Here is a 16,122-nt window from a genome sequence, read left to right as displayed (position 1 = left end):
TTGAAACACCCCGAGTGGAATCCAACGATTTGTATTCAACTGTTATTTAATTACGATTTTGTGCTTAATATTAAACCCATGAATCCCCCAAAATATACAAAAACCTCTGTTGTATCTGCTTATTAAACGTATTGTTGTTTTATAAAGTGGAAACATTGTTCGTTCATATTGTAGAGGAGGTTTTTACCTTCAGTTTTAGCTCCACAACATTGTGTGGCAGCTGTTTTGTGTACATGCTGGTCCGACAGTCCGACAGCTTGTGTTACTTTCAGTAATAGTCGGCAGTTTACGTCTGTGTGTCGCCGAGCATCATTCAGCGATTAGATTGGAGCCTCAAAATGTTCACTATCATCGTAATGTTAACAATATGAAGACGGGGACAGAAAGGAAAATAAGACCCAGATTGTAAATGACAGTTTGTTCTGCGGAGCGTTTCTGTTCTCAAGTTGACATGAGTGACATGTGTATCTGTAAATCTGTGTGTGTGTGTGTGTGTGTGTGTGTGTGTGTGTGTGTGTGTGTGTGTGTGTGTGTGTGTGTGTGTGTGTGTGTGTGTGTGTGTATTTTTGTCCGGGTATAAGTGGTCAACCATCAGCCATTATACCAGTGCAGAGAGTGGACCATCAAGCATTTATCTCAGCAAGCAGCAGAGTCCATTATTCAAGCATGTGTCACATCTGCAGAACGAGGGTCAAGTCCAGCTGTGTGTGTGTGTGTGTGTGTGTGTGTGTGTGTGTGTGTGTGTGTCTGTGTGTGTGTGTGAGACTGCCAAATTATCTGTGAATAAGTACAAGTTTAGCATCTGTCAGCATGGAAGCACTCAGCTCCCTCTAATGTGTTTCTGTGCAGCATAGATCCCAATTTGGAGACTGAAAGTCTCAGTTGACTGCAAGCACACAAACACACACAAACACACACACACACACACCTACAGACACACACAAACACTTAAGACCACTTGGCCTTGTGAGAGGCGGCCATATTCAGCCTGCGTCCACTCCCTGGGCTGACATCAGTTACTAATCACCTCGATGCGTTTGTCGCAGACGGAGCCGGTGAGGGTTCAGGAGATTGTCTGGAAAGAGGAAGTGTCCCTTCGCTGTCGCAGCCGGAAACTTCATAATCAATTCCTGGACTCGATTTAGGCCAGGGAGGTTGTTTTTTTTTTAAGAGCTCACGGAAAAAGTTCAGGTCAAGCTTTTCTTATAGTTCACTGATGAATCGAGGGAGAATGTAGGTCGAGAAGAGACTCAAGGTGAGTTAACGGCTTCGGATGAAGCAATTAACTATGATCTCATTAATGGCGGTTAAGATGATGTTTGTAACCGTCGACTTTTAACTTGACCGAAAGAGTTTTGGGGAAAAGTGGGATTTGAATCTGGGGAAATTTACAATTCAACCCTTTCACAACGACTGTGTTTAAAACGCTGCCATGGAAACAGCATATTCTGATTAGCTAAACCTGAGATATGTGGAATATTCTGACTTTAGTATGTAGACATGAATCCATCTTCATCACATGCCGCTCTAATCGACATCAACAAACAACTAACACGCGATCCGACTGTGAACAATATGGAAAAATAAAAAAAGGAGTTGCATCTTTCGCAGAATTAGAAAGAGGTTTGTTCTTTGAGCTACTCAGGTGAACATCAAATAACGTCTGAAATAAATCATGTAATATTTAAATAATGTCTTATTCAGAATAAGGTCAATAGTCGGAAAATCGGTGACCATGGTAACGAAGTCAAAGACCAACACACCCTTTTATGACGCTGTAACACAATCACAACTAAATTCCTCTCTGGGAAAACGCACATATTTCAATAAAGTGAAGAAGAATATATTAAAATCACCTTGAGTTCCTGTAACATTTCAGAAAGTTCGGCTCACGTCTAATTTCCTAATCAAGGCCTCTGGATAAACAAGCGTTGAATTACAGAGGTGTATGAAGCTTTATGAAGACTCGGGGCTTTTATTAAAAATAACGTGACACCAAAGCGGCAGCGGCCGTGATGGGCACAGAGCGGATTGTGTTCGAGCCCAGAACAGCGTGGGTGGAGATATTTGTGAAGCTTCACATTTCCTTTGGTGAGACATTACCACGTAACTCCTTCTTAATCACCCACCTTGGTTTTTATTTGTCGAAGCCAAACACGTCATTTCTATAACCTACAAAGTTCCACTAGTTATTTAACCTTTATTTTCTAACACCGGATCTTCACTTCTGAAGATCCTGCATGATTCGTTGCTTTTAGTGGCGAGAGATATGGAAAATCGATCGTGGAAAACTTGGGCAGCAGAAGCTTCAACATCCTTGAGTGACGTGCACGTACGGAATCCACAGACCACAAACTGGAATCACTGACAATGCATCAGAAAGTAATGGATAGAAAAACATTCTTTCACCGTAATAATGAAGAGGCGATGAATTCGTGACACTTGTTTCAAAACGTGCACATTTTCCACATGACATAAAGAAAAAAAAAATCACTGATCACAGATGATGTGCGATAATGAGGGAAATGCACAGATGAGCAAATACGATATAGAGGTTTTACCAAAAGCATCTTATATTACCAAACTAATTATGACCTCAAGCATCTGATTTACACCGGAATGGTTTTGTGAAAGTTTTTACTGACAGAATAAACTCAAAGAAGTGGATTTTGAAAAGGAAAAGAAAAGATTAAATTGACTTTTTAAACGACATTTATGTCCGTGTGCCGCAGAGATTCAAATTTCACACTCTTAAAGTTATTTTGGGCGCCACACGTCCTTTGAGTGTCGCTCACGACGACACATCCTGTGGTGCTTTTGAACCAATTTTGAGGATTTGGTAACAATTACAACGTGAGTCTGCACAGCGTCAGCACTTCTCCCTGCTACATGAAGAAACTGTGCTCAAGCTAAAACTAAGTTTTTATTCCAGAATTCGTTTTTTGTTTCTTGTTTCTTCACATAAACTTTCAAATTTCTTCAAATGACAATAATTGCTGTCTGAATAATCTATTTAATTACTGGTTCTACTGGATGTTTGTTGATAATAACGATATTGGGATAAATCCGACAATATTTATATCAAAAAATTTATTTTAATTAAACCTTTATAATTAATGAATGTAACTGAGGCTTTATCTTTACAGTTTAACCATAAACGTATAATAAATATATAGAAAAACACACAAATGACCAAATATATAGAAATTGAATTAAGAAAATAAACATAAATTCTCATCTGTTCTACATTGTCCATTCTGTAAAATTAAAGTTTTCATATCAGCAAACAAACGCTGATACGATGCGTCTGAGAAAGACTCAAATCTAATGTTGTAGTGAATATTTATTTAATATGTTGGAATATTTCTTTGGAATTTAACTCTTAAACACAACTTTTTTTTTTTTTCCCGGGTGTAGCTGAGGTCACAAGATGCATTTGGAAAAAAAACCGGGTCCAAGCCAGGAAGCGGCGAGATGAGAGGGACGGAGTGGATGTGTTGATGTCTAGAAGTAAACATACAATACCCCACGCTCAGAGTTCTCCACGTGTGAATCTCTCTATCGGAGCAAGGGCAAGGCAGGGCGGGACAGGAAGGGGTGGAGCCAGAGACAGGAAGCAGGAAGGTAGAGAGAGAGAGACATAAAAAAGGGGGGGGTGAGACTCGAGTCAGAGAGGTCGTTTCGGATTGAGCTGTCGGACACTGAGCAAAGAAAAGGAAAAAACGTTGACCTGCAGCAGCTTTAATGTCATTTTCTACTGATTCGGTGAAATGGTGAAACATTTGTGATCCCAGTCGCCGATGTTTCTTTTCACAATCCCTGTTTTTGCATGTATGGGGGGGGAGTAGCTGTGAGAGTACGAGTCAGGAGACGCAGGGAAACATTGGCTTGTATCAGTCAGAGGACGTAAAGAGCAGCGAGGACAGGACATCGTGCAGAGAAAGTTAATCTGAATCCGTCTCTAGACAGAAAGAAGAATCAGTATTTATTTATTTTGCAGCCTAGTGGTTTTAAGATTTAAGAAATACTAAAGTTAATAGTCTCCGGTTTAATAGATCTTTCTTAAATCTAAGTGACACATTTAGCTTTTTGCCAATTTACTGGCAGAGACAAACTATGACTATTAATTTAGTAAAGCTTTTATTTACTGGTTGGGATGATCTGAAGGAACGTGACTGGATGTTTGAAGGACAAAAACAATATCGGATGTATTGATGTGCAGATGAAAAAGAATGAGCATGTCGACCTGTGTTAAAGCAAGAAAAGACTCGTCCTATAATCCTAAAGGCACTGAGGTGGATTTTAATCTCTGGTAATTCTGGGAAAACAATATAACCTACAGAGAAATTCATGTCCGGTAATGTTGGTAATGTTGATTTTATTAAAGACACAATACAAGTGAAATATTGTGATCTGTGCAACGAGCGTTTGCAACCATCTCTGTCCACGGACTCGTCTGTGTGTGTGTGTAACAATCCACAGCATCACACAAACACACACAGACACACACACTAACACACACACACAGATGGTGATATGGCACCAACGTCGGTGACATATTTTATATCCAGTCACATGTGCCACATGCACACAAGCTAACAAGTGAACAATCACTGCTCAGCAGAAAGATACACATGTACACACAGTGCATATTGACACACGTTGTGCACTTTCACACGTTTGCACACACACACGCACAAACACAACACACACTAGACTTTCCACTAAAATAAACTCCACAGCTATGAGAAGATGAGAAACTTCAGATCTGCAGCTCTGTGTGTGTTTAAATTCCTCTTTGTGTGTTTTCTTTCACATCTTCGACTGTGATGTTGCACAAGTTTGCATATGAACAGATCATTGTTGTGTCGTTTGAATGTCGTAATCTTTTCTTCACAGAAAGAACTAAAATACAAATATCTCAGTTAATTTCACCACGTCCCCTGAGTGAAAGTATCAAGTCATTTAAATTCTTAAATAATGAACTGTAATTAGTGTCTGATGGACGAATCTGGTTCTCCTGGACTAAATTGACGTCCATCCTCAGCTCTTGTGGATCGTTTCCTTTTCTGTCTCTTTCCTTTAACTCTCGATGTTATTCAGTCGATGTTTGTTTTCTCGGCGCCGCTCCCTGATCCAACATCAGTCCCAGGTTAGAGGGTGATACTGATCCCTGACCCAGGAACTACTGAGGTGGGGACTGGTCAAACAAGCAGAGAGGCTGCATTTTTAAAAATAAATACAAATAAATCCCTGTCAGCAGCTGAACTGAATCGACAGACCCGCATCAATTCTTTTAAATGGGTGTCGATGTAAGTAGCTGTCGATGCCCATGCACACTATGAATAACCACAGACACATATAGATCACTTAACGGACTGATCCAGCTTCGTTCACGGCCTTTTAAATGCAACCGGAGCCCTGGTGGGGAGATATTAATAATTCAGACGCATCTTCAACACCAGAATACAACTGGTACAAACGCAGAATCACATTTTATCATAATGTAATCATTGCTTTGTATATTCACCTGCCTATCTTCCGCTGCGTGCTCTTTCCTTTGACCTGATTATTTCATTTGTTTTTATTTAAAGTATTAAGAAGCCTGACCAGAAGACACACGCTGTATAAAAGCATCTGATGAATCACAATCACAAAGAAAGAAGACGTCTCCAGGGTCAGAACTTTAAAGAGCGCGCATGAAAGGAAAGAGGGGGTGAAAAGAATAAAGAAACACATTCCTCCTTCAGTCGGTATTTGCAGAGAGACGTCACCTTTCCTCAATCACTTAGTCTGCTTCTCCGGCATCGCACAGAAAATAGGAAGAAAAATGTTTTGGGAGCTTCAGAAATATTCATTATTCATCCGATCTCCTCTCAACCTTTTATGAAAAGTGTGTCTTCCGGTGCTGCTTCTTCGAGCCCCCGGGGCCACCTGGCTGCGGAAACACAGAATCCCCATTAAGACTTCAGTCGTGTCCGGCGCTGTTCACTTTTACATTATCAGCGACGAAACAAAGTCCATTTGGAACATGTGTAACGCCGCCCTGAAAGATTAATTGGACAGTTGTGCGTGCTCGCCTCCCAACAAAGTTTTGTCCCAGAATAATTGATGGGCTCTGAGAGGCATGTTAAACACTCTCGATTAAGAGAAAACACTTTTCCCCCGAGCACTCGGACAGCGGGATAAAGTGTGCGGAATGAAAAATAGATGACCTGAGAAGACGGTCTATGATATTGTCAACCTGCCACTGTCCCCATCTGTCCGTCTGCACTTCATTTAACAATTTGTTTTTCCGTCTCCAAGTCTCTGGCACTCGCAATAATGCAACTTTTTCCCTTTTTCTATTACTCTCTACTCAAGGATCTGGCTCCATTGGACTTGTGCATGAGCTTTGACCTTCACTGATGACCTGGGTTAGATGGGTTAGCCTGGGTTAGCCTGGGTTCATGACAACATCTGAGCAGCATCTCAACTCCTTCCTCTTTCCCCTCCCCCCTCCCGCTGCACCACCGCTCCCTCCCTCCGTTCACTGTGGTGGTGTTTGCCCTCTAATTGGCCTTTTTATGTATATTATGCCCTGTTAGCCTGGTTAGCATATGATTAGCATATTCTCTTGACCCCCGGGTTAATAAGGGCTGCCTTGTTTTCATAGTTTTTAACGCTCATACATTTTCTTCCTCTCTGCAGTTTTGTATTTATACCTTTCCATCTGGCCTCTCTGCTGTATTCCCTCCCTGCTCCCCCCCCCCCTCCTCTACCTTTCTCGTTAGTCCTGGTATTTTCCTCCTCTGGCTCCGATAGACTTTTATCCTCTAGATGTTTGGGCTATTCCTTTATTAGCCTCTGATTTGCATTGCCCTCTGACTCCCCGCCCTCTGACTCCCTGCCCTCTGTGACTCCCCGGCCTCTCGTGCTCTCTGGAAACGGACGTAATGTTGTTATTTGGACAAAGTATCTGCCGGTTGCCTTCCCTGTTTAACTGCCTGCGTGGTTTCATGCCGTGTACGAGCTCAGGGCTCTATCTTGCAAAGTGGTGCCGGGCGCGACCCGACGGACTTTACCAGGTTCAGGCCAATGCAGTTGTCGATTCCCTGTCCGGTGCCCATGCTGTGTGTGTAGCACTTAAACCCCTCTGAGGTGTTGTTCTTAAAATGATGTCGGAGCGTTTCTATCTTGAGTTAGTTGAAAAGGGATTTTCACCAACAACAACCTGGTGTAAAGTCTGAATGGATTATTTAGAGGGTAGAAATGTCCGAGTTCACAAAGTGTGTGTGACCCACAGAGATGATCTGCTCCTGCACGAACGGAATCAGCTTCCCCTGCAGGAGACTGAGGGACTCATCTCTGCTTCTCAGGAGGTACAGAGGGTTGTGGACTAACCAGAAGGTCGGTGGTGATACCTCAGAAAGAAGTGCTGCTAATAGAAGAGCTGTATGAATGTGACTTGTACTGTAAAGTGTTGTAAAATGTTCTACACAGATACAGTCCATTTACCTTTTCATCATTTATCTGTATTAAAGGAAACAGGAGGTGGCGCTGTGATTGACGATTAAAAAACTACGTACAGAACTTTTGAAACATGCACCTGACGCAACAACTTCTTTCTTTCCACCCCCTTAATACACCTTCACCTTTAGACCATGAGCTTAGATCATTTATAGAGTATTAACTGTATCTGCAGAGTATATGTGCTTCAATTACTAACATCTTCTACTTGTCCAGTACATTTACTTCGATGGTTTGTAGTTGTCGGAGCGACACAAGCTGCAGATTTTGTTTTTGTACCGTGAGCAAAGTGAAGTGTACGTTTTGAGTGTGATTCGAAAGAAACTGAAATAAATACCTTAATATTAGATAAATAAAAATGTGAGTCCTATAACAAAATGTATCAGCAACACGTGAGTGGGGTGGTGAGAGATGAGAGGACGGATGGAGCGATGCAGAGAAATACAGTGAAGGAAAGAAAGGCAGGTGATGGTGGCAAGTGTGCATGTAAACAAAGGCACAGGAAGTAAATCTACTTTCCACTGATCTAATCTCTGGGCACCTCTACTGTTTATGATTATGATTTATTTTGCCTTTAAGGGTTAGAGAGGATTAAGAACATCACCAGACTCAACACATTATTCTCTTTATTTTTGCCTTTAGAGATGAATTAAGGATTTTGGGCCTTTTGTCGCAAAACAATCAACCAAAAGCTGATAAAAGCTGATTTCTACAGAAAGACTTTTGTTGACTGACACTGAAACTGAGTGAATCAAAGATGTTAATGCTGATTCAATCTTTCTTATTCAACCTTTCACTGAAACCACATTAACTTTCTCCCCTGCTCGTGAATTTAGAATTATGTATTTAAAAGTCAGTCAGTCCATACATATTAATATTCCTACTTGCACGAGGACACTTTGAGCTAACGTGAGGACGATCGCTCTCTGTCAATCTACTCGGTCACATGACTTAAAGATGCTGAATCTAGTATTTTATCAATAAAACATTTTTATAAATCCACACAATCACCATTACAGCGACTGGTAGCCTCTGTCTCATGCTGAAGCTACTAATGTCAGGACAGAGGCTAGAATCTGTCGTGTCTATGACTTGAGGGAATTGCAGAGGAGATTATTTATACATAAGAATATTATTATTATTATTATTATTGTCACAGTTGAAATGCTCCGTGCAGCAGCTGTAAGTCGTCGCCCCCTCCTGATCGTCACCTACCTGCGTTTGAAGGTGAGGACGACGCCGAGCAGGATGATGATGAACATGAGGATCCCTGCGATCACTCCGGCCATTTTCACTGTGCTGTCCACCTGCTTCTCCGGCTCCATGGCATCCGAGTCCTGAGTGGACGCACCTACACACACACAGACACGCACACACACACACATACAGGTATGCAACATAGTCACGTTGGTATAGGCAACAACTCACAAAGAGCAAAGTTACATACAATTACAAATGAGCACACATGTCCGTGCACAGAAAACATTGACAGACACACAAGTACAATCAAGGAGTCATGCATCCATGGAAAACACACACACTCTCTCACACACACACACACACAAAACGTGCGTTAGCCACAACCAACATTTTTATCCCAAGGTGAAGATAAACTAAACAATTCATCCATGTGCAGCCAAACACAACCTACACACGTCATGTAGTGATGTGCAGAGGAGGATGACATATTACTGGCATGCAAAAAAACAACACAACAAACAAATTACTGGGATATACTGGGAAACACAGAGGAGGGGGGTTTGTTCAAAACTGTTATTTCAAAGGGGCGGTAACAGAATTCAGGATTCAGTTTCTCGAAAAAGTACAACAGCTTCGATATTAAATATGGTTTCTCTTTTGAAAACACTTTTAAATGTGGATATTTCATTTTGGAACTAAAACAGTTTGGATGTGTCAGTGTTGAGCCGGTTTAAATCTTAAAAACTAACAAATATCACATTCTAAAGTGAGTTAACACTGAATTACATTAAAGCAGCCAACTGGAAACCATTGACATGTGTATATATATATATATATATATAAATAGATATATATACTGTATAGCATTTTTTCGAGAATCATCTTGCAGCCAAAAGCAATTAGCACAAGAGAGAATAAAGAGATAAAAAGTAAAGAAGGAGGAGGAAGGAAGGGAGAGTGCCAACATTTTCAAAGCGACAACATTCTTGCAACGACTCCAGACTTGATTGCAGTGTTGAATGTTTGTCACAAACATTCAACACTGCCCAAGGACAAACAGCGGAGGAAGTCACACAGAGACATCAAGGTTTAAAACTCCTCACATGCAGGTGAACATGCAGGACGGGCTCGGAGTCACTTCTTCTCACAAGAAAACAAATGTCAGGGAAGGTGAATACGAGGCTTGTGGTGGATTTAAGAGAAATATATGTTGTTGCAGGTGAGAGACACTGATTTCATTTGTGTGGTTTGATGAAGAGGCCAGAAGGCGAATGGGAGGAGGTGCAGCCGGTGACGGAGGAGTGAGGAGCACGTGCTGCTTCTACTGTCTCACTTCAAGTTTGGTCTGGAACACTGAATTCTGCACCATGTGACGAACATGTATTATAGTTTATTGTCTCACATTAGATTGAAGCTGGACTTGTGCAGATTTTAAAGATTAGATGCATTTAAAGATACATGAAGTGACATCACAGGGAACCAAACCACGGAGGAACCTTTTCAGCTTCGTGTTGTGTTTCTCACGTTTGTGTCTGCAGGTGCAACGTTGGTCTGAAGTTGGATTTTGTGTTTCAACAACTGTAACTCGATGAAATTCAGAAGAAAAGGCACAAACAGGACAAACTCTTGGTCGAACATGAGTCAGGTCTCGTAAGTCTGGAGGACATCTTGATTTTCCCTTTGTGGGTCTCACAGCAGCTGTGACTCAGCTCCTCTGACTCTTAGTGTTTGTAGTCGCAGGTGGTTTTTGTTGAAAATGCACTAAATGAGTTTTCACAGATTTATCTTTTTTTTCCTGAAGATTTTCTTTCGACGTCTGGATCTGGATATTTTTTTCCCAGAATTCCACAGTTTCAATCAATAAAAAAACGTTGAGAACAAGATGATAAGCAGGCGAGCTGCAGGTTATCTAATAAATGCTAAAATATACTGAAGAGGTAATTTACTTGATTGTTTATATACAAAAAGATTAACAGACGATGGACGACTCAAAACTCAACAGTAGACGTTAGATAAATGTTTCTCAAAGACGGTTTCTGACATTTTAGGTTCTTCTTATCACACAAAATATGTTTTTAATTAGTTATTTGACGGGAAAGAATCAGGCTGAAATGGCACGATTAGGTCAAGTGGACGTTAACGGGCGGGACATCGACACCACGGATCAGTCTCCTGCTTTCGCAATCTCCGGCTCCAAAGATGGACACGTTCGGATCTGGTACATTTCGGCTTCATGTCTGGACGGTGCACCATGAGTGTAGACGCGTCAGCCATCTTTAGATACCGTCTATGCTACTTTGTCATTTTTAAACACAGATGTTCAACTGGCAGATTCTTTCATTGGGCTTCAGAAAAGAGGAAAACTAAAGAATGAGCCGTTTCCCCGGAATCTTCCGTTAAAGTTCTTTCACACTTTGACATCAATCGACCAAACTACAATCTCCACTAGATACCTGCGTGTTCAGGTGACATGTTGTGTCCATCAAACACTGGCTCCACTCCAACGTACACCCTCACCTCTCAGAGAGACTCTGCTCTATTGGACCCAAAAGGGACGAAGAAGATGAACTGAACTATTAAACCAAACCTGCCGCCGTTTGTCGGAGGCTCCACAACCCAACGAGAGAAACAGAAAGACGATGGTGATGAAGGCCAGAGATGAAAAAATAAAATGAATAAATTAGCAGGACACACAGAGAGATGTGGGATGTAGGGAATCGTTTTGAAGGAAAGAAAGATGGAGATGGCGAGATGTGGGGATGGTGAAGAGAAAAGTAGAAACAGGGGGAAAGAGTGGAAGAAGATGAATTACAGAAAAAGAGAAAGACCCTGGGACCCTGCACATGAATGCACCTGTTCCCTCACAGACACGCGGCGTCTTGTTCTAACCTTGACAGACAAAGGCGGCCGATTAATATAGTGATACTGCTGCGTGGGAGTTCAGTCTAATCCCCTGTCTCGCTCGTCTTCGCCCCCTCTGCAATAACAACACAAGGTTGGTAGTGGAATCCACTGAGATAAAGGCTTAAGCACCTAACCTTGGCATGCTTTGTAATAGCTGCCACGGTGACGGCAGCCACGAGACGTTCCTTTAAAAACCCTCAATGCCTTCAATGACAACACGTTCAGCGTCTTTGAAACACGATCACAGACAGAAAAACACATCTGTCACTCTTCACAGCCTTTTCTCCCTGCAGGTCTTCGATGGGAACGAGATGACAAGTGGACATTTTGACGATGGACTTCACTATTGGAAGCTGCAAGAGACGCCGCAAAATCTGTAAGAAGACGACGACGATGATGATGCTCTAAGGTGAACAAATACAGCTGCAGTCACAAACACGTATTTGCATCCATGGCCTCTCTCTTGGCACCGATCCGCTCCACACACACTGGATTATCTTCAAGTCCACTTCAGCTCGGACGAGAACAGGGGAAGGTGTCGTGAGAATGGATGTGAGGAACGTGGTCGGGCTAAATAAAGAGGAGCGCTTGAATCTTTTCTCAAACCCAAACAACTCCTGGGGATGGACAGGGTTTGTTAGACTGCCCGAGCAGCACTTGATATATGGTGGACAAACTGGTGCACAGCAGTCATCGTACCAACATTCATCACCAGCATTCTGCTCGGTGGACGACCCGCTCTAACCCCTACGCCACAGACCCCTTACATGAAGATAATACAACCTCCACCAGAGAGGTGATGTTCTCACAACGGCCCATTTGTCTGTTTGCAGGATTTAAACTCAACTTAGTGAAAGGATGGGAGACGGCTCAAGAAAGCAGATTCGGACAATCTTTCGTATATTTTCACTTCTGCTTCTTGTACTTCCACTCATCACTATAATCCATCTGCAGATATTTATTTCACATTTCAAACAAAAGCTTCACTTGCTTCCTGCTACATGTTTGCTTGACCGATGTATTTTGACTCAATCAGGTGTGATTTGCATAAGTGTGCAGCCCGCTGTTTTAACACCTTGAAGGAAATAACCTCCGGCCACTTCCTGATTGGCCTGTGACCCTGCAATCAGCAGAGGTGTGTAGAAGTGTGTATCTCAGCTTGTGTGTGTGTGTGTGTGTGTGTCGAGCACAGTACAGTGACTCAAAAGCCTCGAGCGGTCGTGTGGAGACGAGTTCACACGTTCCCCTGCGGTGTGCGCGCCCTGGTAATCGCCCCACAGCTGTATTAAACTTCAATTCCCCTCCTGAGTGATCCGCAGTGTGTATCACCTGACACATTACACCGTGACCCCATTTGTTCACACTCCACCGGCCCACGTGCTGATTGGGTTCAGCGGTTCATGATGTAACAGTGAGGAACACCATCTGGCAACGGGTTCAGCTCCATTTAACACTGTGATTGGCCGGTTTGGGAGCCACTCGGCCAATCAGCCTGAAACCCTGACGGGGTTCTGACCGGGGCGGTGGAGAGGTGATCTAATGCAGCTGAGTCCGTTAGGGGAGGTGTGGGGGGGGTCGGCACAGCAAAACAGGATTGATTGACGACCGGTGGGGACACAATACGGAGGGCGCCGCGGCCTCGTTTGTTATTGTACCGTCAGCGTCATGGTAACAGGTGGCCCGTGAATATGCAGAATTTATGGATCCATCTTGCTGCCGAGCCGCCGCTCCTGGCAGGTGTTGTGGATATTATGTTGTTGGCACCCGTCAGACACTGGGACGGCCTCTCGCTGCACAACACACTTCACCACGGGACTCGTCCGGAGCTTTTATTAAATGGACATTTCAACAACGGTCTTGCAACAATCACGAATGGTCCTCGGAATTTGACAATAACTAAAGCTCAGAGTTGTTTTTATCCACCGGAAAAATGACTCGGGGGATCGAACAGAGTGACGGGGATTTAAATAACTAATCAAATATAATGTAAATGGGTTATTTGTCTCTATTTGTCCGCGCTGCAATACGCTGCTGTTGGCTGTGGCAACTCCTGCAACCCTGAGAGAATAAGCCGTATCGACATATGTAGATTTAAATGTGTTTTAACTGAGTCTCAAGGTATTTTTTCAGTGTTTGGAGTAAAAAGATGCAGATGTTGAAGACTCCACGAGTTTCAATTCATTTTACGTCTCCGTTAAATACGCACTGAGCAAAACTCCAGTGTCAGCGAGCTGCCAGTCATCCAGTGGGTTGTGTTGAGAAACGTCGAGAACACATCAAACCTTGAAATGTTTGGACGTCATTACAGAAAGTTCTCCATCAATAACTCAAACTGAAAATAACCTGATCCCATTGCTCTTCATTCATCACAGGATGAAAACGTCTTCATTGACACTTTCCCTCAGCAACTAAACCAAAAAGGTGGAAAGCAAAATCTAAACGAGTGAGTTTAAAAAAAAAAAAATCTTAGCTCTGCAGTGTGGGACTCTAATCTCCCTCTTCTGGCAGGAAGAGGAATTATCTTTGACGATGCTTCTTACTCTTTGGCCTTTGATCAATTTCTTTTTCAAAATGTAATCCTTCCCTCTGTAAACACTGTAAACAACAAGCTACTCCATCTTTGTTCGGCCCGCAGCTCCTCCCTGTTCGGGCGTCATGCTGTCCATCACTATAATCAGTGTGTGGTTGCATCGCTACGTTTGCTTCCACAGATTTTAAAAGTCCAGCATAGTGCGATATATAAAGTGCGATGTTAACCTGGTGCTGAATGGTCGACAGCCGTGGGTGAACTGAATGTTACAGAGATTCGTTTATATGTAAAAGTCCTGCTCTCCAGCGTTAAACATAACGAGGGCGAAGGATCAATTTGTTTTCTCAAAAAATCAATATGCTTTCTTAAATGTACTTTTTTCTAAAATACCAAATCCTAATATTTACTTCTATCCATGAATCCTTGCGGTAACAAACCACTGCACATGATGTGAGGGAGGGCGGGTCTGTGTGGTAACGGCCAGAAGAGGCTCTTTAAATGTCTCTTTCCCTGTAAAGTTGTCCCCGGAGAGAGACACGTGAAACCATCGATCGGAGAAGTAAAACTGCTCCACCTGTCTCTGTACATGTCTGAATTCACAGCCACTTGGCCTCCGCAGTGATGGGCTGTCCACCGGGGGAATACTGTGTGGACAACAACACAGCTACTGGCGGATATATCAGGGGAACATAAACACGCAGCCGTACGACGTGTCGTGCAGCGACGCACCTCGACGATGAGAAAATAAAGTGATCAAATGCCGACATAACAACGTGGAGACGCATTAAGTTTGTGTCGTGCGTTCGATACCCCGGCTTGCTAATGGACACTGAGGGACAGCAAAGCAGAGACGAACTGAGCTCGAACCCCTGATGTCTTTATTCAGGTATTTCTATTGGTTCAGCTCGACTAATGGACAGAAATAAACCGTACCTTACCTCAACTTTGATTCATGTTATTTAATTATACTTGACGGTGATGGATAGAGCAAAGTTCTCAGACTTCTCAGTATCCAACCCCCCCCCCCCCTCCCCCACATTACAGTGCCATGAGACTTGGGGACCCCCCCCCCCCCCCCCCCCCCCGTTATCCCTGGAGGTGGTCGAGGCAGACAAAGGATATTGATTTCAGCTTGTGGGCAAAAAAAACCCATCACCTACGTGCACATGTTGCAAAGTTTTCTGTGGCTGCAAATTGACCGGCTGCATCCGACGCTGTTGCTAAAGCTGTCGTTGATGACATTTAATAAAACTGTATTAATTCCAATCAAAATACTGTTTTCTTATCAATAAAATATACTTACGACGTACTTTGATTTAAAAATCCTTACATCGCATGTATTCAAGGTGGCAGCTTTACTGAGCAGGATCACGATTACTCTACACAAACCCTCAATGTTTACAGTATTTAAAATAAAACACTGTGTTTGAATGTCTTGTATCTCAATGCGGAACAGAAAGAGAGTAACAGCGTTGTTGTTTTTTTTTATTATTATTCCCCCGACTCGTAGAGCATGATACAATTATCAGGGAGGAATTATGGGTAAAACCAGAGATATTAAAATCCTAATCTCATCCAAATGGAGAGAAGATTGACTTTCCTAACCACCAACGCACCACAGCAGCCATGACGGTATATTAAACACTGCTACTGTGTGTGTGTGTGTGTGTGTGTGTGTGTGTGTGTGTGTGTGTGTGTGTGTGTGTGTGTGTGTGTGTGTGTGTGTGTGTGTGTGTGTGTGTGTGTGTGTGTGTGTGTGTGTGTGTGTGTGTGTGTGTGTGTGTGTGTGCGCGTGTGTGTGTGTGTGTGTGTGTGCGTGTTTGAGCGACTTCATTGTTTTCTAAATGTATTTGAGTGGAAAGTAAATTCTAAAATAAGGTTAACATTAACACAGTTGTGTGACTCATATATCTGCTGCGGTTTGGTGTGTGTGTGTGTTTGTGGGTGAATCATTTTCTAAAGCACACGTGCACATCTTC

The 16,122-nt window shown here is 42.7% G+C and overlaps 1 protein-coding gene across 1 annotated transcript in view; it reads right to left on the bottom strand.

Annotated features, from left to right (window-relative positions):
- LOC117761158 (receptor-type tyrosine-protein phosphatase T-like) overlaps positions 1-16,122 on the bottom strand; it is a 136,860-nt gene that overhangs the window by 72,230 nt on the left and 48,508 nt on the right. The window contains exons 9-10 of the mRNA XM_034584819.1: positions 8,725-8,860; positions 3,526-3,558 (exon numbers count right to left, since the gene is read on the bottom strand). Of these exons, the coding sequence (XP_034440710.1) occupies positions 3,526-3,558; positions 8,725-8,860 (169 nt within the window). The remainder of the gene's footprint in view (positions 1-3,525; positions 3,559-8,724; positions 8,861-16,122) is intronic.

This window comes from Hippoglossus hippoglossus, chromosome 5, assembly GCF_009819705.1.
Source record: "Hippoglossus hippoglossus isolate fHipHip1 chromosome 5, fHipHip1.pri, whole genome shotgun sequence".
NCBI classification, from domain to species: domain Eukaryota; kingdom Metazoa; phylum Chordata; class Actinopteri; order Pleuronectiformes; family Pleuronectidae; genus Hippoglossus; species Hippoglossus hippoglossus.
Note: the sequence above shows the minus strand (reverse complement) of the source record. Positions and strands in the feature narration are given on the sequence as shown.